The sequence below is a fragment of the Sander lucioperca genome, chromosome 4 (genome assembly GCF_008315115.2).
Source record: "Sander lucioperca isolate FBNREF2018 chromosome 4, SLUC_FBN_1.2, whole genome shotgun sequence".
Lineage (NCBI taxonomy): Eukaryota > Metazoa > Chordata > Actinopteri > Perciformes > Percidae > Sander > Sander lucioperca.
Genome location: NC_050176.1, coordinates 11,353,283 through 11,378,419, shown reverse-complemented (window position 1 = coordinate 11,378,419; position 25,137 = coordinate 11,353,283). Strand labels below are relative to the sequence as shown.

At 42.7% G+C, this 25,137-nt stretch overlaps 2 protein-coding genes across 9 annotated transcripts in view; one reads left to right on the top strand and one right to left on the bottom strand.

The window, feature by feature from the left end:
* Nucleotides 1-6,556: 6,556 nt before the first annotated feature.
* On the top strand, nucleotides 6,557-12,922 carry LOC116042817 (phospholipid phosphatase 3-like). Its single transcript, XM_031289219.2, has 6 exons — nucleotides 6,557-7,070; nucleotides 9,408-9,565; nucleotides 9,675-9,961; nucleotides 10,054-10,111; nucleotides 11,716-11,892; nucleotides 11,995-12,922. The coding sequence occupies exons 1-6, from the start codon at nucleotides 6,863-6,865 to the stop codon at nucleotides 12,094-12,096; spliced, it is 990 nt and encodes a 329-aa protein (XP_031145079.1). The 5' UTR covers nucleotides 6,557-6,862; the 3' UTR covers nucleotides 12,097-12,922.
* Nucleotides 12,923-15,045: 2,123 nt separating this feature from the next.
* Nucleotides 15,046-25,137, bottom strand: part of LOC116042787 (adhesion G protein-coupled receptor L1-like) — a 27,129-nt gene continuing 17,037 nt past the window's right edge. For 2 of the 8 annotated variants that reach the window (XM_031289163.2, XM_031289161.2), the window contains exons 9-25: nucleotides 23,783-23,886; nucleotides 23,433-23,618; nucleotides 23,284-23,322; nucleotides 23,005-23,185; nucleotides 22,788-22,910; nucleotides 22,344-22,561; nucleotides 22,056-22,229; nucleotides 21,107-21,319; nucleotides 20,793-21,013; nucleotides 20,555-20,621; nucleotides 20,335-20,423; nucleotides 19,273-19,441; nucleotides 19,031-19,180; nucleotides 18,836-18,932; nucleotides 18,636-18,746; nucleotides 17,423-17,446; nucleotides 15,046-17,093 (exon numbers count right to left, since the gene is read on the bottom strand). In XM_031289163.2, the coding sequence (XP_031145023.1) occupies nucleotides 15,106-17,093; nucleotides 17,423-17,446; nucleotides 18,636-18,746; nucleotides 18,836-18,932; nucleotides 19,031-19,180; nucleotides 19,273-19,441; nucleotides 20,335-20,423; nucleotides 20,555-20,621; nucleotides 20,793-21,013; nucleotides 21,107-21,319; nucleotides 22,056-22,229; nucleotides 22,344-22,561; nucleotides 22,788-22,910; nucleotides 23,005-23,185; nucleotides 23,284-23,322; nucleotides 23,433-23,618; nucleotides 23,783-23,886 (4,154 nt within the window). In that variant the 3' untranslated portion in view covers nucleotides 15,046-15,105. The remainder of the gene's footprint in view (nucleotides 17,094-17,422; nucleotides 17,447-18,635; nucleotides 18,747-18,835; nucleotides 18,933-19,030; nucleotides 19,181-19,272; nucleotides 19,442-20,334; nucleotides 20,424-20,554; nucleotides 20,622-20,792; nucleotides 21,014-21,106; nucleotides 21,320-22,055; nucleotides 22,230-22,343; nucleotides 22,562-22,787; nucleotides 22,911-23,004; nucleotides 23,186-23,283; nucleotides 23,323-23,432; nucleotides 23,619-23,782; nucleotides 23,887-25,137) is intronic. The other 6 variants (XM_031289166.2, XM_031289162.2, XM_031289158.2 and 3 more) reach the window with 4 other exon arrangements.

Here is a 25,137-nt window from a genome sequence, read left to right as displayed (position 1 = left end):
TTCCAGCAAAGGCTGAGACCTGTTTTAAGTCACTTAGCCAGTCAAACTATTTCTGAGCAAGCTTGTCTGGAACGGGCTTATCCCAGGTAAGGTAGGTTTCTCTTTGATCAACTGCTGCATCAAAGTTTTTGCAGGGAGAGTGAATGGAGAGAGAAACCCCAAAGGATCGTAAATAGAACACACTGTAGATAGGATTCCTCTTCTGGTGACTGTTTTTTCTTTAACATTAATCCTGAACTTGAATGAGTCAGATTCTATGCATCACAACACTCGCAACAACTGCTCACTCAACCGGAAGAGCATCTACAGTAGACTCAAGTCCACAGCTTGTAAGTCTTTAGCTCTGTCGTTTTCTGGAAGAGATGCCAAAAACTCTCTGCTATTGCTTGTCCACTTAGTTAAGTTGAACCACCCTGAAGCACAATGCTAAATGCTTTTAGGTCTTTGTGCAGAGCAATAGCTTGATTTGCATTGTTAACGGACTTTAAACAGTCAACCGCATAGAAATCTTTGAGGACTGTATCCACAGCCTCAGTTGATGACTTGCTTCTGTCGTCCTCAGCAGTCCTTTTCAGTGCATAGTTTGCGCAACTCGGGGATGAGGTTGCACCGAACAAGTGCACAGTCATCTTATATTCAACCATATCATGCTCAATAACTCCTTCTGGCCACCAAAGGAAGCACATTAGGTCAGTATCATCTTCAGGAACCTTTAATTGGTGGTACATCGCGTTGATGTCTGCCATTACAGCCACTTCCTCTTTCCTGAAGCGTGTCAACACTCCCACGAGGGAATTTGCAAGGTCAGGGCCCTGTACAAGTTCATTATTCAATGAGGTTCCCTGGAAACTAGCAGCACAGTCAAAGACCAGTCGTAGCTTTCCCTTTTTTGAAGGTAGTAAACGCTATGGTGTGGGACGTACCACAATTTACCATCCTGGTGGTTCAATTGGTTTTCTGGGTCTCTGAAGCGTAGCCCTTTTCAATCACATCCTTCATAAACTCAGTGTACTCCTTTAAAACTTTCTTTTCAGTGTGTGGGCTCTTTGATTGTTGGGCATAATGATGGTTGCCTCCTTTGGGAGTCCTATGAAGTAGTGACCATCAGTGTGGTGTACAGAGTTTCTCACATAGTTCATAAACTGCTTATCCTTTTGTGACATTTACAACATGTCATGATTAAACTGCTGTCACAAAAGCTCTACTGAAATGGGACTTACTGTAGCTCGTAAACACCCACAGTCTTCTGAGTCAGCGTCTGTGTGACCTTCAACTAGACCAGGGGTGGATTGGCCATCTGGCGATTCTGGCAAATGCCAGAGGGGCCAGACCATTTTTTTAAATGTGGGCCGGTCAGATTTTTTTTTTTAATATACAAATAAATTGTCTTTACAGGCCTACAGCGCATAGGACGGATTTTTATCACTTGCACGATTTCACTATGGTTATAATAATAATAATAATAATAATAATAATAATAATAATAATAATAATAATAATAATAATAAATATTAAGCATTTGGCCAGTCGGCGGTTTGCAGGGTTCAGGCTGTACCGGACTCTCCCGGTGATCATGCTGCACTGGGGGACCGACTGCGCAGCGAGAAGCCGCTGCTGATGGGCGCAGACTGCTGTCTCTCCGCGCGGCCGTCTGACGGCATCAGTGTTAAATTGAGACAGTGTCATTACCGGTTAAAAATGTCTCGTTGCGTTAAATAGTAGTCTAATTCGGTGTTTTGGTACAGTTGGTTTAATGTCTGATGCGAAGTGTAGGCCTATAGTAGGCTACACATGAAAACCCTGAACAAGCAGTGTCGTTCTGCTCTGTTTTTCTGCTGTGCCCCATTCACGTAGTGTTTAGTCTTACTCTATGTAGGTTAAACTTTGTAATTAATCCGCGGTTCACATGTATGCATGAACTGTGGTGGTTCATTACACTGTAGGCTATATTCAACGTCACTGATACTTTTTGATCATTAGAATGTAGAAAGCATTACACTTCACAATGTTTTGTATCCATAACATGATTGTATTATTGTACAATTTAGCAGTAAAAGCAGTAGCCAATGTAAGTCAATCCTACATTTTTCAACTTGGGAGCAAAACGTGCTCCTTGGGGGAAAAAAGTTACCATAAAGCCCTGTTCATGCATATTAAACAACTGGACCTTGGAGTCAGGTGTTGTCGTATCCAGCCCATGTCCTGAATGTAGAAGCCCCCTTACTGGACGTATTGGACGTGAATATTATAATATTCCATTATATTTTGTATTTTGAATTGTTACCTGCCACCAAAATTTTGTGATTTCCTTGCCATAAATATAGATGTTTTTACTGTAAATTGGTGCCTAAAAATGTAAGTATGTAATTTCCAAAAGGCCAATTCTGAGCAAGGAAAAACCCTGAAGTATAATCACAGCCATAAAAACATATTTAAATTGCAGAGTTAGAGAGTTAAAACAGATGAAAAGATGGAGAACCAGACAGGCAATATGTACAGTGTCAACAGAGAGACACACGGACAATCGAACAAACAGACAGTGACAACAAAGAACAACATACTGTAGAGCAGGGGTCACCAACCTTTTTGAAACTGAGAGCTACTTCATGGTTACTGAGTCATATGAAGGGCTACCAGTTTGATACACTCTTCTGAAATAACAAATTTGCTCAGTTTGACTTTAGTTATATATGATAATTAATGATTAATGATACTCATCTATGTGAAGACACTGATTACGTTAATGATTTCTCACAATAATTATCAACAATGACTTAACAAGGTGGGAAACAGATAATGTCAATATTAAATTTTCATTTTTAGAACAGGCCTGAGGGCTACTCATGTGGTCCTTGGGGGCTACCTGGTGCCCACGGGCACCGTGTTGGTGACCCCTGCTGTTGAGAATGACAGCAACAGCATTAAACAGCATGTGTAAATTTGTTATAAACGTGTGCTCTTTAAAAAGTAGTAAGCATTGTTTGCCAGCTACTTACATTAAATGTTTAAAAATCTGTTACATAAGGTACTGCCTATATTATTGGGCTGGTGTGGCTACAGTGCCAGGGCTGAATTTGTGTCCCAGAAATAGACCATTGACAATCCATCCGAGAGCAGTTCTGACAGCATATGACCCATTGCCCCTGCTGTTAATTACTTGCCACAATGGTCTCTACAATTTTGCTGCCTTTATTTGACTTCACTAAGACCGGCAAAATAGAGATCTAGTATAAGAGAGTATAAGCACTTGTTTCACTGACAGCAACTGAAGATCTTGAAGCTGTTGGGTGTATGATAGCTCCATCCTGCAATCCTGTTGCAAAATGCAACAGGATTGGATATTATCTGAGCACAAACATGGCATTTCATCCTCTTTTTTACACTCTTTGCTTACATGCCCTTTAACTAAGCATCGAAAGCATAGTCCATTTTTTTTTTTTTTTGGGGGGGCTTTTTCCACCTTTAATTTTTTTGACACAACAGCTAGGTGAGAAAGGGGAGAGAGAGCGGGAAGACATGCAGGAAATTGTCACAGTTCAGATTCAAACCCTGGACCTCTGCGTCGAGGCATAAACCTCTCAGTATATGTGCGCCTGCTCTACCACTGAGCCAACCCGGCCACGCATAGTCCATTTTTCTTGAGAAAATGTTTGGACGTACTTTATCTTTTCACATTCCTCCAAACTGTGGTTTATTTCACAGAACAAGCATAGTTTGCTGAAAGCCCTGTTGGGATGTGTAGTTACAACTTTTGTTTTTGGTACGTTGACTTCCTCGGTTCTAACTGGAGTAGCATTAGTGACAAAGCTACTTCCCTTTTGTCCTTCTGTCTTTGTTCATTGCTTGAAGTCAAGCTTTCCTTTGACCTTTTCAGCTGCTGTAACCTCTAGAAGGTCTCCAAACAGTGGATCCATAGTGACTTTAGCTTGCTTGTCTACAAATTTGACAAGGTCAGCAAACTTCGCTCTGCTCCCTCTACTCTTGTGTGTCTCATACACTTACCAGATCCTGTGGTTCATCCATTGTGTATTGCTCCAGGAAGTATAATTTATCTGAATCACATTCAGCTCTGAAGTTGATGGTATGTTCAAAGGCCTTTAAAAAAAAAAAACGGAATTCCAGTGTATCACCATGGAACAGGAGAATGTCTCTTTCTGGCAGGCAATGTTAAAAACAACAGACAAAGCCAGCAATCTTGGTGTAGTCATGGACTCAGACCTGAATTTCAACAGACACATTAAGACAATAATAAAAGTCAGCCTATTACCACCTTAAAGCGTAACTCTCGCCAAAATGCAACCTAGGGTCTTTTTGTGAAGTCAAACTTTAGTTTAAAAGCATATTTAGGACGGAATCGCCACTTTTAAGATTTACCGTATTTTCGTTTTTGGGTCAAATGGCTTTTTGAATGGGAGTGCTAGGGGCACTTTTATGCTAGCCTCAAAATCGCTATTTTTAAAACACTAAGAAGGCTCGACACAACATGAAACTTTGCTTGAAGTATCACCAGGGGCTCTACACCTTAACGAAAGCATTGACAACATTGTTTGTGTACCCAGAGTTTACTAAAAAGAAAGGTTTTGAGCAACTCACATTAGCAGTTGTTGTTTACGCTAGCCGTCATTTTCCCAGTCAAAAATAGGCGATCTTCGAATGTGAATGAACGGACTCCATAGGAGGAAATGTCATTTTTATATGAGGCTCCCTTTTCAACTACAAGGTCAATATTGTGTTTCACTAATGACAAAACAACGAATTATCCGTGCATTTATATGGAACTAAGCTTTTGGAGCTTTCCATCTTTACTCTCCTCCCTCGACTATTTTTGACTCGATAGACAGCGACCGGAAGAACAAGACCTACGGTGAGTTGCTCAAAACCTTTCTTTTTAGTAAACTCTGTGTACACAAACAATGTTGTCAATGCTTTCGTTAAGGTGTAGAGACCCTAGTCATACTTCGAGCAAAGTTTCATGTTGTGTCAAGCCTTCTTAGTGTTTTAAAAATAGCTATTTTGAGGCTAGCATAAAAGTGCCCCCAGCACTCCCATTCAAAAGGCCATTTGACCGAAAAACGAGAATACGGTAAATCTCAAAAGTAGCGATTCCGTCCGAAAAAGTCAATCAGACAGTTGCAGCTCATTCAAAATGCTGCTGCTTGAGGTCTCACTAAGACCAAGAAAGTGGATCACATCACTCCAGTTCTGAATTCTTTGCACTGGCTTCCTGTGTCTCAAATAATTGATTTCAAAGTACTTCTGTCAGGGTGGAGATGAGGCTTGGACCCAAATGCAGTTCAAAAAGAGATTTATTACAGAAGACAAGGAAATAAACGACAGGGAACACCACAACTAACATAAAGCAAGGATCCAACAAAAGACAAGGGAAACACAGAGACTAAATACACAGGGTAACGAACACTAACAAGGGACAGGTGATACAACAGGTGGAACAAATCAGGGCGGGGCAGAACAATAAAACAGGAGGGGGAAAACACAAGACAGGAAGTAAAACCAGACAAGACTAGGGAGGAAAACAAGACTTCAAAATAAAACAGGAAACACTAACAACAGACAGTCACAATCGTGACAACTTCTGCTAGTTTATAAATCACTAAACGGTTTAGGGCCAAAATATATTTCATATCTGCTACTGCACTACGAACCACCCAGACCTCTCAGGTCGTCTGGGACAGGTCTGCTTTCTGTCCCCAGAGTCAGAACTAAACAGGGGGAAGCAGCGTTCAGTTTTTATGCTCCACATATCTGGAACAAGCTCCCAGAAAACTGCAGGTCCGCCGCAACTCTCAGTTCTTTTAAATCAAGGCTGAAGACCTTTCTTTTTGATGTCTTTAATTTCTTATACTGCACTATGAATTTTATTCTCGTTTTTATTTTTCATTTTTCATTCGTTTTTAATTGCTTTTTAATGTTTTATGTAAAGCACTTTGAATTGCCTTGTTGCTGAAATGTGCTATAAATAAAATTGCCTTGCCTTGCCTTTAATCCATTTCTCGGTTCTGTTCATCAAATCTTTGCAGTTCGATACCTTGGGCTCAAACTAGTATGTTTGGTCGGTCTCTTGTTCTTCTTTCAGATAAAGTGTTACTGACACATTAAGTTCAGTAAATTCCACATACAGTTTTTTGTAAAGCTTTATCTCATTTTGTTCAATATGTGTCAAATTAGCATCATTTTCTATTAAGGCGCTCAATTTGGTTGGACTTTACAGTTAACAATCTTAACTTTGCTCTATAAAGGTGACAGGTGAATCATAGTGATGGAGAAATATCTCCCAGATTGCATCGATGTGGGTCAACCAACGTCACTGTGACACACATATGATGCACGTGGTGCTCTTCCTCTCACAAACTCATAAAGTTGTGGAAGTTACAGTCACCTAATTATATATTACCTAGGCTGGGAAGAAAGAGAGCGAGAGAGCGAGAGCGAGAGAGCGAGAGCGAGAGAGCGAGAGCGAGAGAGCGAGAGCGAGAGAGCGAGAGCGAGAGAGAGAGAGAGAGATGATCCCTGGAGATGATCCCTGAGTGTATTGCGCAACCAGTCAGAAGTGTTCCCCTCCACCGTGGTGCATATCTTCAAGGTGACGGATAACCTGCAACGAGTCAGGGCGAGCCCTGCAGACTCTGTGATGAAATAAAAAATGCGTAAAAGAGACATTTTACTGTGACAGTCAGCGAGGCGACACGTGTCGTGGGGTGGGGAGCATCATAAATACTGTGTCAACCTGTGGACTTACTTACATGCTCTCCGCAGCTCTGCACATGAGTAGTTATCAAGGACGCTCCCTGGTTTCTGATGCCAACACATTTTAACTCCGAGCTTCCATCCGTAGAGAATCGTCATGTTGGATACGTTTGGGCCGCAGAGCTCCGGTGTGCCAGTCTCCAGCGCGGACCTCCAGCTCAAACTGACGGACATCAAGAGCAGCCTGGCCGCAGCAGAGATGGGGATGAAGAACAGCACAGGGAAGAATCTCATAGAAATAACAGGTCCGGCTTTATCCAAAAGAAAACTTCTGGTCGGCCTAGATCTCCTCTGCCTCTTCCTGGGTAAATATCAAAAGATACAGCAACAATACTTCACATCTGTTATTGCACTTGTTGAATGCATTGCTGTGTAGGTAGGCTAGAACTTTATGTAGGCTACTTAAGTAAACCGAGAGTGAGCTCGATAAAATAAAGGCACCCGTGCAATATTAATTAATTAATCTATTAATCCCAACAAAATAGAACCATTATATAACATAGCTTTAAATTAATAATTGCTTAGTGTGAGGTGCTGATGTTGCTCAATGTTGAGGCCATGTGGTGTAAGGCTATCGTTTGCACTGGACTGCATTATATCCTAAGGTGTTTCTGTTATTTTGTCCAAACACAGTAGGGTGAGGTGAGTAGGTCATAGCCTACTTACAGTAATTAATTCATCATGTATGCATTTTTAGAGCTGAAACGAACAGTTGAATAATTAATTGACAAGAAATCTGATCTGATCATTGTGGGACGTTATGAACTTACATTTTATTAATCAAATAAATTAAGCAATAAAACTAATAAGTTTGATATCTGTTCAGACAATAGACAACAATTTTTAATTTTGAATACTACAGGTGAATTCCGTTAAAAAATGTAATTCTTTCCTACTAAGGGTAGCTCTTGTAAAGTTGGACTTCAACCATGTTGAGTTCTGTTCCTCATTGTTTCCGTCCCTTTTTAATTTAGTCAACAAAGACAGTCAGTGGCTACATTTAGGCATGGTGGTCACGCATATGGGCCTGCAGAATATGAAAAACTTAACACCAAAAAAAGAAAAAAGTTTTTCAAGTTCTCTCTCCATCTCCATGTATTCTTGGCTCTCTTTTTTCTACTCATACACACTCTTGAGCGCTCCATGCCAGCTGGTTTGTGCTTTGCCCAGGGAATTCTACAGTTTCCATGACAACCTCCAGTTCTCAGGGTAGAGCTGGGCCAGGGGGAATTGTAATTGTTATAAATAAATATATGCACGATCTAATGTGTGTGTGTGTGTGTGTGTGTGTGTGTGTGTGTGTGTGTGTCATGTGTGTGCACACATGACTGTAATTGTTGTTCCCTCCCATGGTCCCTATATGTGACCATAGTAGGTTATATAATGTCGGCTAATTGGAAAAAGCTGGACGGAGAGGTAGTCTGTATAACAACAGATTGGAGCCAGGGCGAAGGACACCCAGAGACAAACAGAGATTGTGTGAGGCTGAATCTAGCTCTGGTCTGATGCAGCATTTGCTCTTTGTTTTGTAGGGAAGAGTTCTGAACTGAAGTCACAAACAACCTCCCCTTTCTCTTCCCATCAACAGAAATGCAAATACACACACACACACACACACAAACACACCCACACACACACACACACACACACACACACACACACACACACACACATATGCAAGTCAAGCTGGGTAAAGCTGGGTCTTTCCAGAGAAAAATTCAGGGTCTCCACCCTTTTTTTCCTGTAAAACTATTCCTCGTTTGACATCTCTCCGTGTCAGATTCCCCTTCTGGTTTTAATATAGCCTTGGATTTCTGTTACCTCCTCTTTTCTTTTTCATTTTAGACCGTATTACTTCTATCTGTGATTACATAGCCTACTTAATGTGTGCTGTGTGACAGGGATGAAGATGAAGAGTATAGGGGGTCATCTCTGCACTGGTGCTCGGTATCCAACATCAATTATTTTGGGAGTAATGACAAGACTATCAAAGCTGTCACGTTCTGAAAAAAAACTTGTACTCTCCTTTATTTGATGAGATTTAAATCATGCTTTTTTCTGCAAAGTTCTTGCATTGCTGCTTGTGTTTACACAACATTATACATTTAAGGGGTTTGGCTTCTTTTGTTAAACGATTGTTCAGCCATGCATTGCTTTGAGCTAAAATGCTAACATTGCTCATAATGACATTCTAACACCATACTGATGTTTAACAGTTAATTCTCCTTTGTCCCATCTCAGTTTAGCATGTTTGCTAGTTAGCACTAGTAACAAAGTATAGCTGAGGCTGATGGGAATGGCGTTGGTTTTGCAGTTATTTCGTCCATAAACCAAAGTTTTCGGCAAATTAAATGTTGACCTATGTGCTCATGATTGTGCTAGATGAAAGGTCTGTGGATCGCCATAGTCAGTAGGATACTTCCTCTGGTGAATGTTTGCTGAAACATTATTGGCAATCCAACCAATAGTTGCTGAGATATTTCAGTCTTCTTATCCTCTGGTTTTGTTCCTCTTTTCTCTTCCCACGAATCATCTCCACTTTAACATCACAAAGAGGAATGTCTATACTCCCACTGGGGACTGTTGGGATATCAAATAATCTCCCTTCTTCTCCTCCTCCTCCTCCTCCTCCTCCTGTGCAGCTTCCATCCCTTTCTTTGCATGTGAGCTGAAGGCAGTGAGTCCTTACAGAAGGGGCTTCATGTGCGGGGACCCCAGCATCACCTATCCTTATCTGCACCGAGAAGCCATCCCAGACGAATTACTCATCACCGGTGGCATCATCATCACCGGCCTCACTGTGAGTGCTCATCATCCTGATCATCCCTGTGTCATGGCAGTCCATTATTTATTTTATACAATGCGAGGATAATGTAATATGATGGTTCTGACTAAGTGTCCACCTCCAGATCGCCCTCGGGGAGTGTTATCGAGTTCGTTTCAGAGGCGTCAGCTCCAAGGCCTTTGTCAGGAACCTGTATGTGTCCTGTCTGTACAAGGAGCTGGGCTGCTTCCTGTTCGGCTGCTGTGTCGGCCAGTCACTGACCAACATGGCCAAGCTGAGTGTTGGGAGGCTGCGACCGCACTTCCTGTCTGTGTGCGGTGTCACCTATGCGTCGCTTAACTGCACACCTGGAACCTACATTTCAACAGTGAACTGCCACCATCCTGACCACCGGTTAGAAGACGAGGCCAGGTGTGTGTGTGCGTGTGTTTTATGTTTATGCACATGTGTAATGTATTATGCGTTTGTTCTATGTTATTCTAAATACTTCTCCAATTTTTTAGGAAGTCCTTCTTCTCTGGCCACGCTTCCTTTGCGATGTACACAATGCTCTATTTAGCAGTGAGTATTTCTATCTATCTATCTATCTATCTATCTATCTATCTATCTATCTATCTATCTATCTATCTATATCTATATCTATATCTATCTATCTATCTAGCTATCTATCTAGCTATCTATATATCTATATCTATATCTATCTATCTATCTATCTATCTATCTATCTATCTATCTATCTATCTATCTGTTGCTCTATCTTTCATACATTTTCTCCCACACACACACACACACACACACACACACACACACACACACACACACACACACACACACACTCAAACACTGGCAAACACAATATACTGTCTCTCCAATTTCCAATTACCATCTCTCAATCAAATGTAAAGAGAGAATGAATAAAACAGGGAGCCATCATCAGTCCAGTTAGCAGCAGAAAGCGAGGGAATAAAAAAGAAGAGGGAGAAAGAGAAGGACTAAAAGGATAAATGGGACAAACAGAGACCGCTTTGTTCTGCTGTGGGAGGAGTGTGACCTCGCCTCACCCCCTCACTGCTCTCCTCCATTGTGTGTGTTTGTGTGTATGTGTGTGTGTTTGTGTTTGTGTGTGTGTGTGTGTGTGTGTGTGTGTGTGTGTGTGTGTGTGTGTGTGTGTGTGTGTGTGTGTGTGTGTATGTGTGTGTGTGTGTGTGTGTGTGTGAGCGAGCTCCTGCATTTATGTTTGTTTATGGTAGCTTATGTGTGTCCCCGTGCAAGAGCTTGCATATGCGCGCATACAGCATATTAATGTATGTGTGCCATCTTGTGTGTGTGGGAAATCTTGGCTTGCTTGTGAAAATGGGTGAAAAGGGAAGATGAAAAACAAGGCCTATCCAATGCACCAACAAGACTGTTTATCTTTCTTTTCACCTCCATAATCCATATTTGACGCACTGAATCTCATAAATTTGGAGGGAAATTGTCTCTATGTTGACATTTAAATACATTGAGTCTCTAATCCATTCTTAGATAAAAGCCAGTATTTAAATAAAGACTGGACCAACTGCAGTCAACTAGTGTTGGACAGTATTAGACTTGATGAGGGTCACCAACTGGGCAAAGCAGGCAACTGATTCAAAAAGGCTTCATATTCACTGTGTGGCAATTAAGTTTATTGTAATTTTATTAAGTGCACAATTGTTAGGTAATATTGTATGCACTATAAAGGGGCATCACCCACATTATAACATAATCTTGGGCCTCCGTCTTGGAGAAGGGCCTTGACTTAAAATCAAGTTGTAAGGCCTTTGTTGTTTCAAGCACAAAACAGGTAAAACATGCTAAAATATACTTATGTATGATATTTACAATGGGGATAATTATGAATATAGGCCAATCTTTAATATTAGTGTTTCAATGTAATGTATACTACGTAATATAGTATGGTATTCCTTCCTAAATTCATATTTCCTTCAAATTTACTGTTTTTGTAAGATTTGTATAGTTTGGGGGATCTATATTATATCATACTTTTGATAGACTTTTTATTAATGTTCAAAAACACATTAATGAATAAGGCCAACTGCAAATATATTGGTCATTATTTACAGTAACAGATGACCTTATTGTCATTTGCAATAAATAACATCATGTTAAATTTTGTCATGTAGTTTTACCTGCAGGCGCGGTTGACATGGCGTGGGGCTCGGCTGCTGAGGCCGGCGCTGCAGTTCTTCCTGGTTCTGCTGGCAGTCTACACTGGTCTGACCCGCATCTCAGACTACAGGCACCACCCGTCCGACGTGCTAACAGGCTACATACAGGGAGCCCTCACTGCTTACTGGGTGGTCAGTATACCTTGCCTGCTTGTTTTTGTACACTGGTTGGGTGTCCACACGTCAACACCTGTTAAAATCTTAAAGTTTGGTGTGTGTTTGTGTGTTTCCCAGGCCTTCCACATCTCATCCATGTTTAAAATCGAGTCGAGTTTAGATCTGTCTCTGACTGAGACTCTGGACAGCCCCTTGTCGCCCCACCACACTGTCTGCTAAACCTCACCTCCACCAACCCCTGCGTGGACCAACATCCACCTGCTGCCTGTAATCTAGCTTGGATAGACAAGAAATTTGAAGAATGTGAGACCATTTCCTGTGAAGTCAAACCACATACCTCAGTATTTGGGACACAGTGTGAGAGAGAGTAGAAATTGTGTTATACTGTATGTGGCTCAAAAGACAAAACATATGAACTGGGAGAAATGAAGAGGGAGGGTGCTGAAAACAATACCGACTGCTCGGTTGGAGTGTTGTGTAAGCAGCAAAACAACCTTTTTTCCTTGTTACTAGCCTTCACATGTGATACTTACCTGTGAGATGAGATGACTAAATCCTGCAAAAACAAACAGCAACTACCATTCTATAGGTCGCCTGTAAATATATACAGATTTTGTACAACTCAAATGATACTGTAAAAGCACTTTTTTTAATTTCCATTTTAGTGTTATTAATTACCACTTTGTAGTCATTTGGTGAGTAGGATGTATTATATTTTATACAAACATGTAATATATGTTGTACTGTAGTTTTTTTTTTTACATGAACCCAGTGAATGTAAAGGTATTTAAGGAAAGCACAAATAGCGAGAAAGCAACTCTGTGTGATACCATTTAGATGTGGTAGGATGTGTCCGTCTTTCTGTGTGCAGTGGGTAATTTTAATAATTAGAGAATGACAATGAGAATGTCAACACAATAGATATAATCCATGTTTGAAAAGCACAGACGCTACTAGCTCATGAATGCTAATGAATGTTGTTAGACTACTTGCCACTCCAAGAGCACACAGATCATTAAAGAAAAATGTGATTTCTTTTTTTTAATCATTGTCTCTTTAAGTTCAGTTTGTGACATTCTTTTTAAAATACTAACATTGGATACACATTTTGTGAATAACATTTTTGATGTTATTGCATAATCTTTTAAAAGATGATTACTGTACATCCTCTAAGTTAATTGAGTTATTTGGCCACTCATTTTTCAGCTTATTCCGACAAAAGTGAAAAATAATGTGTGTATCCACCCTGTGATTTGGATTTGCTCCAAAAATCTAATGTGTTCTCCCTTGGCACACACCCTTCCACCAAGTTTCATGAAAATTGGCCAGTAGTTTCTCTGTAATCCTGCTGACAGACAATCAAACCAGCAACAAACCAAGCCAAAAACATAACCTCACTGGCAGCTAAAAGATGATAAAGGGGACTAGAGAATCTGGAAATTTTCTCTGGGTTTGTCACTTCATCGTCACACAGAGTCATTCGACTTGTTTTTCATATAAAGCTATTGATTTGTGCAGCTTTTAGTAAACAGCTCAAGAATGTAAAACAGCTTCGGAATTTCATAGCAGTGGAAATTCTACTTTTTCAAGACATCACTTTTGTGATAAACAAAGGTAAAGTTCACACATACGCCAAAAAACTTTTTAAGCTTCCAGGTTTACTTCTGTGATTTGCGGCCCACTGAATATGCGCAGTAGTGTTTTTTCTCACCGGTCCCGCCTGCGAGTTCCTCCTCGGCCCACAGACTATGGTGACGTCACAGGTTTTTTAATCGCTTTTCTTGGCTCGAGGGAAGTTTTTCCAAATATAACACGTTTACGGATTAAACATTCAGAATAGAAAAACATCTTAATCAACTTGAGGTGTCCTGGCAATTGTTTTACAGATGTCTCTTCTACAATGGTGGCCTATGTGGAAATATTCTTTTTGGGCCACACTGGGATTTTTCGTTGCAATACCGCAAGTGGCCACTAAAAAGAAATTGGCTGCAAGGCTGAGTGCACTTGGGGCCTGAGTAGAATGTAGCAGAAAATGGAAGTACTCAGGTAAAGTACTTTACGTAGGCCTACAGTACAGTATATGACTAAATTAACTTAGGTACATTCAACCATTGTCTGTAACAGTATTTTCTTATCTATCTAACACAGTCGTTCTCTTCATTATATACAACAACAGTCTCTCCTGCCCCTCCTTTTCCAGAAATCCTCCTTTTTGTGACACCCTCCCTCTCTCTACATCCACACAAAAAGAAAGACAGTAACATTTATTTCACATGTTTACTTGAACTTCAATAGCAATACAAGACAATCAGAACACTTGAGGTCAATATGTACAAGGATCTCAGGGGGTTGCAGAAAAGTTCTGAGGTTTCATATGATCTCTGGCTCTGGAGTCAAGAGTTTTGTTGCCATAACAAACTCCATGGCAACAAGATCCATCACCGACAGTTTGTGGCAGGTGGAGGGAGGGGCGGGGCGGAGATTTTGGTCTTGATGTGAAATGGGCTTGGTCAAGAGTTCAAAATCAGTAGGAAGGGATGTGTGTAAGAGGCCTCCCATTTGATATTGATAAAATGCTTCACTGTGGTACATTAATTATACAAGAATGATGTATATACACACACTCACTCACACACACACACAGACACACACACACACACACACACACACACACACACACACACACACCCATCCTTACACACACGCATGCTCATCAAGCTACACAGGCACACTTTCCTCCTACAGTATGTAGCCTTGTAAAGCCACTATAAAGTCATGCACATGTTCTTTGAAAGGATTTTTTGGCAACACACAAGTGCTTCTTTGACACACTGTTTGCTTGCTACAGGGAAGGGCAACACCCAGCCGACAAACCAATAGAAACTTAGACGATAGGCCAATAAGGATAAGCACCAATGAGACGGGAAGACACAGTAGGGTTTCAGGAAAGACAGGATAAGGAGAGGAAGTGGAGGAGGAAGAGTAATAAATGGATCACAGTCATAGAAAAGTAACAAAACATGAAAAGGGGGAAGTCTCGTGGTGATCGGGAGATAGAAGCAGGGAGGAGCCATCACTGTCATCATAATTACCTTCATCATCCATCACCATTATCCTCTTTATCATCATAATCATCATAATTTCCATCAGTTTGATCATTATTATTTGTTATTATCAGCATCTTCCTCCTCGTCCCTGGTTTCTATGCCCCGATCACCACCGCCCTAGTCACAGGCTCGTCACCCGCTGCATCTGTCCGTCGTCTCCCTCCGAGGCGGGCTCTGCTGTGTACACTGCCTCTCCATTGGATGCCAGCGGCGGCGGCTGGTAAAAGGTCTGCAGGTGATTGGGCCGGGGGCCCAGCGGGGGTCGCCCCAGGCTGTAGGGCAGTTCCAGGGCGGGCCGCTGGGGCTGGCCAGTGGGGCTGACCTCTTCGGGACCTTCAGGGCTGCTGTCGGGATACGAGAGGGTCGGAGGAGAGGAGCGAGTGTAGAAGCGAGGAGGGGAGCTGCTTCGGCTGTACACCTGGGGGGAGTGGCGGGAGTAGAGATTGTTTGGAGGTGAGTTAGTGTCTCGGGGAGCGAAGATATTCGTCGGGGGTGAGCTTCGGGGGAAGATGCTGAGTGGAGGCGAGCGTCGGTCCCCGGGGTAGAGCGGGGAGGGGTTTGAATCTCGGGCGTAGATAGGTGAGGAGTCAGGGTCAAGGTCTAGGTCAGGGGTCAAAGGCAGAGCAAAGCTTTCAGAATCCTCTCGTTCGCCGTGGTACCGGAGAGACCCTCTATCTTTCCCTCTTTTTCTCCCGTCGAGACCGCCATCTTTGCTCTCGAACAGGAAGGATTCCTCCCTGTCTATATCCATCCCTCCTCTCCACACATCCAGCGCTCTATCCTTCTGTTTCTCATGCTCCCGTTCAATCCCTGCTCTCCAGCCATCTCTGTCCTTTAAAAACAAGGATTCATCTTTCTCTCTGTCCATCCCGCCTCTCCATCCGTCAATCCCGAAATCTTTCTTCTGAGTTATAAAAGTCTCTTCCTGGTCTGTTTCCCCCCGCCACACCTCCATCCTTCCACCTCTCTTCTCCAGCAGATGAGATTCCTCCCTCCCTCTCTCCATTCCAGCTCTCCATTCGTCCATCTCTTCGTCTCTCGTCTGAGAGGTAAAAGACTCGTCCCTCCCTCTTTCAGTTCCTCCCCTCCATTCGTCCATCATTTTGTCTCTTTTTAAGAGAAATGTCTCATCCTTCTCTCTGTCCTGGCCGCCTCTCCATGCCTCTATGCCTGCCTCCCTCTGTTTCATCAACAGCGGCTCTTCCAGAGCCTTGTACAGGGGCTCAGACTCTTGTGGGGGAGGGGGAGGAGGAGGCGGGAGGGGCCTGTCCCGGTAACGCTCCCTGTCTCTCTCCCTGTCCCTCTCTCTGTCTCTGTCTGTCATTCCACTTGGCTCCACTGTGCTGCGGTGGCGGGACAGGGTCCCAGGTGTGCGACTGAGGGTGGAGTAGGGCCGTGCCTGAACGTCAGGGGGGCGCGCTTGCTGCCTGTCCTGGAGTCCGCGGCGACTCAGAGTGCCTTGCAACGACCTGTCCCCGTCTTTCAGCAGCTCACGGGACTCAGAGTCTCCAGAAACCCGTGAATGTGACCAGCCATCTTGTAAACGTGGCGTCGTGGCTTGATCTTGTCCATGTGTTGCGGAATGTGTCTCAGCGTCTTGTGTGTGGTGCCGTGTATGCGCCCAGCCCTCTTGTGCATTGTGGCGTGTGTTTGGCTGCATGGTGGCAGCCCAGCCCTCTTGGGGTGGCTGTGCGTGTCGAGTCAAAGTGGCAGTGTGTGTGAGAGCCGCCCTTTCATGGTGGTGAGGCCTCGCCAGGCTACCGTAGCGCTCAGGAGGAACAGGCATGGCAACTGAGGGCCTCAGGTTGCTCTGGACCAGCTCTGAGATGATCATCTTTTCCAGGGCCGCTGCATCAGACAGGTTACGACGCATTCCAGCACTGCTGCCCAGATCTGTGGTCCCGTGGGGAGTGAGGAGGGCTGGGGAGATGTCATCACCTCCTATCCCAACTCCTCCCTCCCGCAGAAGGTCAGTGCTGCCCACCACTCCAGCTCGGGACCCGGGTGTGGTTCCCAGACCGTGCAGGGTGAAGGTGTTGGGGGTGTAGCCTCCATTGAGACACACACTGTCCAACCCACAGGACTCCTGGCTCTGGGACACACCACCCTCTGTGGGAAGAAACAGGAAGATGAAAATTACAGAACAGGGATACCTTAAAAAGATTTACATAAAGACATTTACATGAATGAACGTATACATGAATGAGCAGAGTTTAGGGTTCATGTGCCTACTGAGGGTGTGTCTTTACAGAGAAGATTTGGATATTAACAATATTCTTTGATGAAATGTTTGGTTATGTAGCCATATGGGAGAGATGTACAGTATATTATGTCTTCATGATCAATGAATAATTACTGTGTGCACAGATATGTCTATGAATTGCACAAGGAAGTGATGCTCAATGATTTGAGTGAGCACAATAAAGGAGAGCTCATACTCTGCTTGTTTCTGAAGGTTCCTACTGGGCCATGTTAAGACAGAGAGACAGAGAGGGAAAGTGTCAAAGAAACATTTAAAAGACAAACAATTCAAGGTCAAAAAATAAAAACAGAACACCACACGGGTATAAAACAAAAAACATTCCAGTTTTTAAATCCAAACATTCGTACTGTACAGAAACAGAAAAATTACAAACTGTACTGGGCAAAAGTCTTAGGCCACTCAGAGAAAGTCAGGCACTAAAACCCAAGCGATAAATCGGTCGCCTGATATTATTGGCTAATATTATTATTTGTCAATATTATCTTATCACAGATATATTGGTATCGGCATATAAGTAATGTATGCTGCCAAGAAATTGGGAAAAGATAACGTAAGTTTGAGCTCATTTAGAAACATTGTCACCATCACAGTTTGTTTATAAGAGAGCACTTACAAGTGAATCATTTTTCTTTCATTTAAGTGTCTTGTCATGGTCGCAAATCTTGTATAATGCAAATTAAGGGATTTAAAGGTGCAGTAGGTAAGACTTATAAAACTAACTTTCTGTCATATTTGCTGAAACTGACCCTATGTTCCAGTAGAACTACATGAAGCAGGTAATTTAAAAAACAAATCCGGCTCCTGTGGCACCACCTAGAGCCTGTAGTGTGATTTGCAAAAATCCCCCGCTCCCTGTTCAGATGCACCAATCAGGGCCAGGGGGGGGGGGTGTCTAACTGCGTGTCAATCACTGCTCATGCACACGCATTCATTCTCCCTTGTGGGGGGAGGGGCTTAGGAGACCATTTTGGGCTTTAGCAGAAAGGGGGGAGGGGCTGAGAAGTTGTCAATGTTCAAATGTTTTGGCTAAGTCCTGGATCTTCGCAATCCTACCTACAGCACCTTTAAGGGAAAAGTAGTTTTTTATGTAATGTTACGTCAAAAAAAAAAAATATCTGTATTGCCTTCAAAAATCCATTATAGGTTGGACTCTATTCAACAAGCAAAACACCAAAACGTAGACAAAGAGGAGTTATGGAAAATTGTCAAAGCATATGTCAGAAATTGAACATATTAAACTTCCTTGCTGTACACCTTTTACTGTAATTGATAAACTGGAGGGAGCGGGTTTACATAGACATTTTTCAATGTGGCATAAAAGGTTTTGCAAGGTACTGTGAGCTGTGTCAAAATTAGAATGAGTCACAGAACGTTGTGATGTAATGTACCTGTGGAGGTGAAGGGTTGGTTGTATCCCTGGGCCAGCATCGTGTCATAAGGAGAGGCTCCAGCATGGGTCTGCAACACTGGATTAGTAAGGAAATGGTTCCCCAAAGCAGCTGAGGAGAGAGGGATAAAAAATATATATAACATTCTTGAACAACATAAGAAGGCAACTCTGACATTTAAAAGAAAAAAAAATCTTCACCTCTGTTAAGAGTAGGTGTGTTGTTGACGTCTGCAGCGATGAAGGACGATTCAGTCTGTCTGCGAACAGTGTCGTTCCACATCCTCCTGATACGACTCTGGAACAGAATGTTCCACACCAGGTCAGACTGACTCAGACAAAGCATGAGAGGAACAAAGAGCTCGAGATATAGAGGCACAGTGTATTGTAATGTACCTGTCTGTTAGCAGTAGCTCTCCGATTCTGGCTGCTCGTGTAGCGGCTGTTGGACCGCAGGGCAGCACCCTTCACCGAGTCCGGAGAGCTGGAAGAAGAAGTGACACAGCACTGCGAAAGGCGCAGGCATCGGCCATAGTCTTTCTGACCCTAAACACAATATTCAAACATATCTGATTAGTTACAAATTATGACGTTACAGAGTCTTGCAGTTAAAATAACACATGAACAAATAGACAGACCTTCCTGGCAAGGGTGCAGTGCAGTATGGTGATGAGGAGGCCCTGGGCGGTGTTAAGGGAGGAGAAGAGGTAAGCCAGGAGGAGAGACGGAGCACACAGGAAGATGAGGCCTGAGGACCAGGTGACACTCTGCAGGAAGAGCAGTGTCAGGGAGCCCACCGCCCACGCCCTGGAAATCACATTTCATTTGTGATGATTTCAACAAGAGTTCACTCACCTAAATCTGTGAAAATGCTTGGTTTTTCAGGTCACCAAGTTAAATGGCACAGTGTGCTTCTACTTTACACGGAAGCTCAACCATGAACAAAGAGAGGGTTGGTGTGTGTGTAACTAATATCAATGTCAGAAGAGTTTGCACACATCCACCTTTAGCAGTGTGTCACCATCCTCAAGTGCACATGAGCATAAATTTGAAACGGAAAAACTACAAATAAAAAAACATTCAGATACATTTTTGGTGTACAATCATTTGTTTTTAGCTCTCTTTTTTTCCCTTTGTTGAGTGCAATTATTCCCCTCTATTTTTCACTATACAGTGTAGCTAAGGTTGGTGCTTTACTCTAAATGCAAAGAATGCAAAGACCACATAGTTCATGCTGCTGTCAAGACTGCTGTAGTGCATTTTATTCTGGTCTTTGAAAAGTTGTTAATTTTTCACTCGAAACTATTACAAATGTTGCTGTTTAACAAAATGCTAGCGATTTACCGTTTTACACTACATCTGTTTCCGGTGATTTACATTGGCTCCCTGTCTCACCTAGGATGAGTCTTCAGTCAATATCTTAATTAACTACAAATCTCTATATGGAATAGCTCCTTCACATAACAGCCTTTAGCTCAAGAAACATTGAAAACTATGAAAATAATACAGTAATACAAATAAACATGCAATAGGAAAGCAGGGAAAACATAAGGAAAGTTTGAAATCAACCTGTTTCCGTTTATGAATTCAAACCTTACTATATTTTGAAATTACTGTGTGATTGGAGCCAAAGCTACTAAAACCCAAAGAGCTCTAGACATAATCACCCGCAACAGATCCGCATGAGATATTATACTTACCTCAGGTTGTCATGGCGACTGGAGTCTGGCTTCAAAGCAGCAGTGCTGTGCATCTTATGTAAGGTCATCACCAGGACAACCAGGTTCAACTGAGGCCAAAAAGAACAAACCACAAACACTGTTTAGTATGTATTCATTAATAATAACTCAACATGATGTCATTACACACTGATTAATACATTTATATGAAAATGTACTGTAAGAGAGCATTAACTCTCACCGTAACAACGACACCAACAGGTCCAAGGAAACTCCAGATAAAGTAATTGTCTGTTCGCAGCCAGCATCTACACACACACAAACACACACACACACACACACACACACACACACACACACAAATAAAATAAGAACCTCCAAAGCAGCAAAGTCAGTCTGGGAGCTGACACAAGAATATACAGATGAAGGGAAGTGTCCCCATTCAAAACGTGCACAGACACACACATTAGTCAACTTACGCAGATTTTGAGCCGTAGCCTCTGAAGTCTATGGCTGCGGACACGGCCACCACCAGCCCAGGAATAGAGTAGCCACACAGGTAAAAATACTTCCTCCTGGAGTTACGTCCCTCGAATACCTCCCGCTGCAGCAAGTACAGTTCCACCCCCTCCAGACACAACCAGCAAAACACCGAGAGCAGCGAGAAGTGCAGCAGGCCAGCAAGGATGGAGCACACAACCTGCAAATTTAGATAGCTCGTAAGAATATTTTTAGCAAAATGCTAACTTAAATAAAATGCTTTAAAATACAACAGTAATATCCAAGCACTGACTGTGTATTGCGTCTTGTTGGCACCAACAAGAAAGAGCAGTTCTGTGATGAGCAGGTTGGCCCACAGGTTGCAGTGGATGGTGCTGTGGTCGGTGTGCCAGGGCGCCCCCTGGCAGCACAGGGTGGTGAGGCAGGTGGCCAAACACACAAGTGCTACTGAGATGCCAACCCAGGAAACCACATAGACGAGAAGCTCTTCTACGCCGGCCCCAAACTGAAAAAGAGAAGCAGACAGGAAAGAAAGCACAGGGAAATTATTTATCTGACCATAAGGAGTACATGTATGAATGTCAGAACAGGTGCAGGTGCAGATTTGTAAGTGTATGTGGATGGTTTTTTTGTGGTGTGGAGTGCTGGTGCGTTTTTGCCTCTATTTGTGTGCCCCAGTGTGTTGCATAACATCTGTTCAAATTAATAAAATCACATCCAACAAAAAGAACATCTTGCAGAGAAACACTTAATTCAATTTCATGGCAGGACAAAATAGCCTGCAGCATTTATCACTCTCTCTCTCTCTTACAGCTACAACCCACAATGATCACACCCTCTGTGCTTGATTTTGAAAGAGCACAGTGGGGGTGAAGTCCAACTGTGTTACAGCAAATGGGTACATAAAGGTGAAGTCAGAAAGCATTTGTTAGTTGAGGATGGAGCTGGATTTTTAAAGTTAAAGTTTGGCACCTGGCCGACTAAAAATAATGTGGCAGTAGTAGTGCTTAATGCACAGAAAAAAAAAAAACACGTGCATGGCTGTTTTCAGTGCTGTGTGAATATTGGCTCAATATTGTAAAATTAAACATAATGAAGACTCATTGGGGTATCTTGTGAGTGAGATAGCTGTCATTGTCTGTCTGTGCTGTATGAGAGAAGGTTCATGCAAATCAAGAAAAAACACACACCGCAGTCTTAAATCTCCTTTCTGTCTGCTGTTTGTGGTGTGTGTTACTTACCGCAGGTTGCTGATAGGTCATGAGGACGGCATAGCTGGACAGGTGGTTGCAGGCGCAGGTAGTGTGTGTGTTGTTGGTGTGTAACAGGCGGCAGCCCTGTGTAGACCACCTGCCACTCCCAGAAACCCCTGATCCGTTCCAGAAAGAGCAGTTGGGGCCAAAGTGGTTATCCAGCTGTGGAGACAAATGCACACCAAACACAAATGATACTTAGTGAACAGGTTCTGCAGAAAAATAATTTGCTCATTATATACATACATTTTGAGGTATACATATTTCCAAACAGACCTGCAGGTGCCTGAGAGTGAAGATCACCGGCTCGGAGAGGTACACTCTGTTCGATCCTCTGTGCACAGAGGCAGAGATGACATGGGAATTGACTACTAGGCTCCTACGCCTGGCCTCTGATCCCTGACCCAGCCCCAATCCGAGCCGCAAAGTCGAATTCTGGGTGGTCAGGAAGGAGCCAAGGTTCTTATAGAGAGAGAGGACCAGCTTCACCTGGCCTGCAGAGGAAACAGGGATATAGTGATGACCACATTCAAAAGGAGATAGTTAGACTTGTATCCTACATTTTATAATGTTTGGATTTTTGATATGTTGGGAAAACTACTATTACTTCCGCAGCCCATTACTTGTCCCACCTATAGTTTACCAACCCAGGCAATATACTTTATAATACTGAGCTGTCACTATGTACAATGTTGATTAGTTTTGGTGTGTGTCACAGACCATTGTTGCTGTACTGCTGCAGAGCCAGTGCTGATATCTGCAAGATGCTGTCGCTGTCATAGGAGTGAGGGAACGTCAGGTCATGTATGTCTGCCTCTGTATTTAGCACATACACCTCCAGATCTGTGCACACACAGGAAAAGCTTACACAAACTGGTAATTTCCACAACGTGTAAAGCAAAAGAAAGATAAAAAAAAAAAAAATTAGACCACGTACCAACATTTGGTGCCCTGTCACTGAAGCGGCCTTCATAGAGATTGTTAGCCAATAAAAATGCTCCTTTCTCTACTGCGTCTAAGAGCAGCGATGCTGAGTGGGACTGGTCAACACTGCTCATATCTGCCCAGGACACCAGAGCCTCAGGACCCAACAGGTTATCAACTGTCTGGACGACCGCCTGAGAGAAAGACACAGTGTTTTATTCTTAGTCCTGATTACCTATCTTTCTATCTATCTATCTATCTATCTATCTATCTATCTATCTGTTTGTCTCACCTGAACATAAGCTCTGCATGTGCGTTCCCTCTTCTGCAGCTGAAAATAAGAAAAACATCTATTGTTAGAGTCATCAACGCTGACATTTACGCTCTAATTTCAAAGGAAAGGTCAAGTACATTTCTGCACTGACAACAGAAACAATTTACCTTGTTGTAATTGCGTGCTGCTGACTCTTTATTGGCTGGTCTCAAGGCCTGGAGCTGGGAGTCCAGGATATCCAATAGTTGTTCAATTAGCTTGACGGACATGCTGACATCACCGGCGTAGATCCGGCCACGGGTCAGGTTGACCAACTCTCCAGCGATGTTGGCAGCATTCTCTCCGCTCTTGATCTGGTGTGAGGCGGGGGTGGTTGTAATGTCAAATATTTTGACATTTAAGAGAGAAGTGCTTGCTGACTGGCTTTAGGGCATTTGCACAGTGTGTGTGTGGTGTGTGTGTGTGTGTGTGTGTGTGTGTGTGTGTGTGTGTGGGTGTGTGTGGGTGTGTGACTAACCTTCTGTGCAATTTGGCTGACCCAGGGAGAGGTGCAGTTGGAAAGGTCAGGCCCTCTGGAGCTCCAGCCCACAGGAGACTGCGTGCACTGATAGGAAGCTATACCTGCAGAGACAGACAGGGTGACACAGACTGTCAGAAAGAGAAATGACAGCTCATGTTTTTACAAGACAGGAGCTGGTTTGTTTTTCCTTGCCATGCATCTTTTACCCTTACATTTATTTCAATTTCTGTAAATGTGCCAATGTTAGCCAGCCGGCTAACATGGGCTCCACTTAAATGTGATTCTGTTGGAGTCCAGTAATGGATACTAATGGTTTTGTTTTAGTTTTTGATAGAAGTTTATGATGCATTACTGTAGATTATTTTATTTTTTTTGGCCACTTGTGTACAGAAGGACTCCATAATAAGGTAAAAACCAACACATACCTACCATGAACATATCTTTTTATGAAGTTATGGCTAAAGTGTTTTTTAAAACAAAACAAAAAAGTTACCAAGTCCTTGCACACCATAAAGTCTTAGTGACAGATGTGTAGGATCAAAAACTCTTGACTTGGAGAAAAAACACATTAACTAAGTAAAGTGTTAGCAAAAAACTGCCTATTTACACATCCAGCAAGAAGCAACATTAGCATATATTTGGGGCCGTGTTTGAGGCCATCTGATGAATGTAAGTACAATATTTACTTCCCTTTTATATCTGTTTACATAATATTCATGAACTCCATGCAAAAACACCTGGGTTGTTGGCTTATTAGCTTTAGCTTGTTGTTTTTCAACAGCAAGTGAAGTCGCTAACTTTGAGCAAGAACCAGTGAATGCACCGTACCAAAAAAAAGAGCTAAAATAGGCCAAAAAGCTCAGTAATATAGCAGATTTTTTTTTATTGTAACCTTGTGTAGTCTATATATTTCCTGAAAAGCTGAAAACATCAGTTCTAAAAATTAGGGATGTCCCGATCAGGTTTTTTTGCCCTTGAGTCCGAGTCCGAGTCATTTGATTTTGAGTATCTACCGATAATGAGTCCCGATCCGATACTTCTATAATAATTCAACTTTATAATACCTCCAGACCGCAGACATACTCGCGCTACCGCTTCAAGCTGCTTCCGTGTTCTAATTTGCCGGCATTTAACCAATAGCGTCTCTGCAACAAAGTGATGTCATGCCGCACGCGTTGCTGTTTCTGTGTGGAGTCAAAAGGGTCTAACTCTGTGCCACCGCATAACTATAGATGTGTTAAAAAATAATGAGAATATATATATACATATATATCCGAGTCCTGATCGGGAGGTAACGTCCGATTCCGATCGAGTCTGAAACCACGTGATCGGGCCCGATTTCCGATCACGTG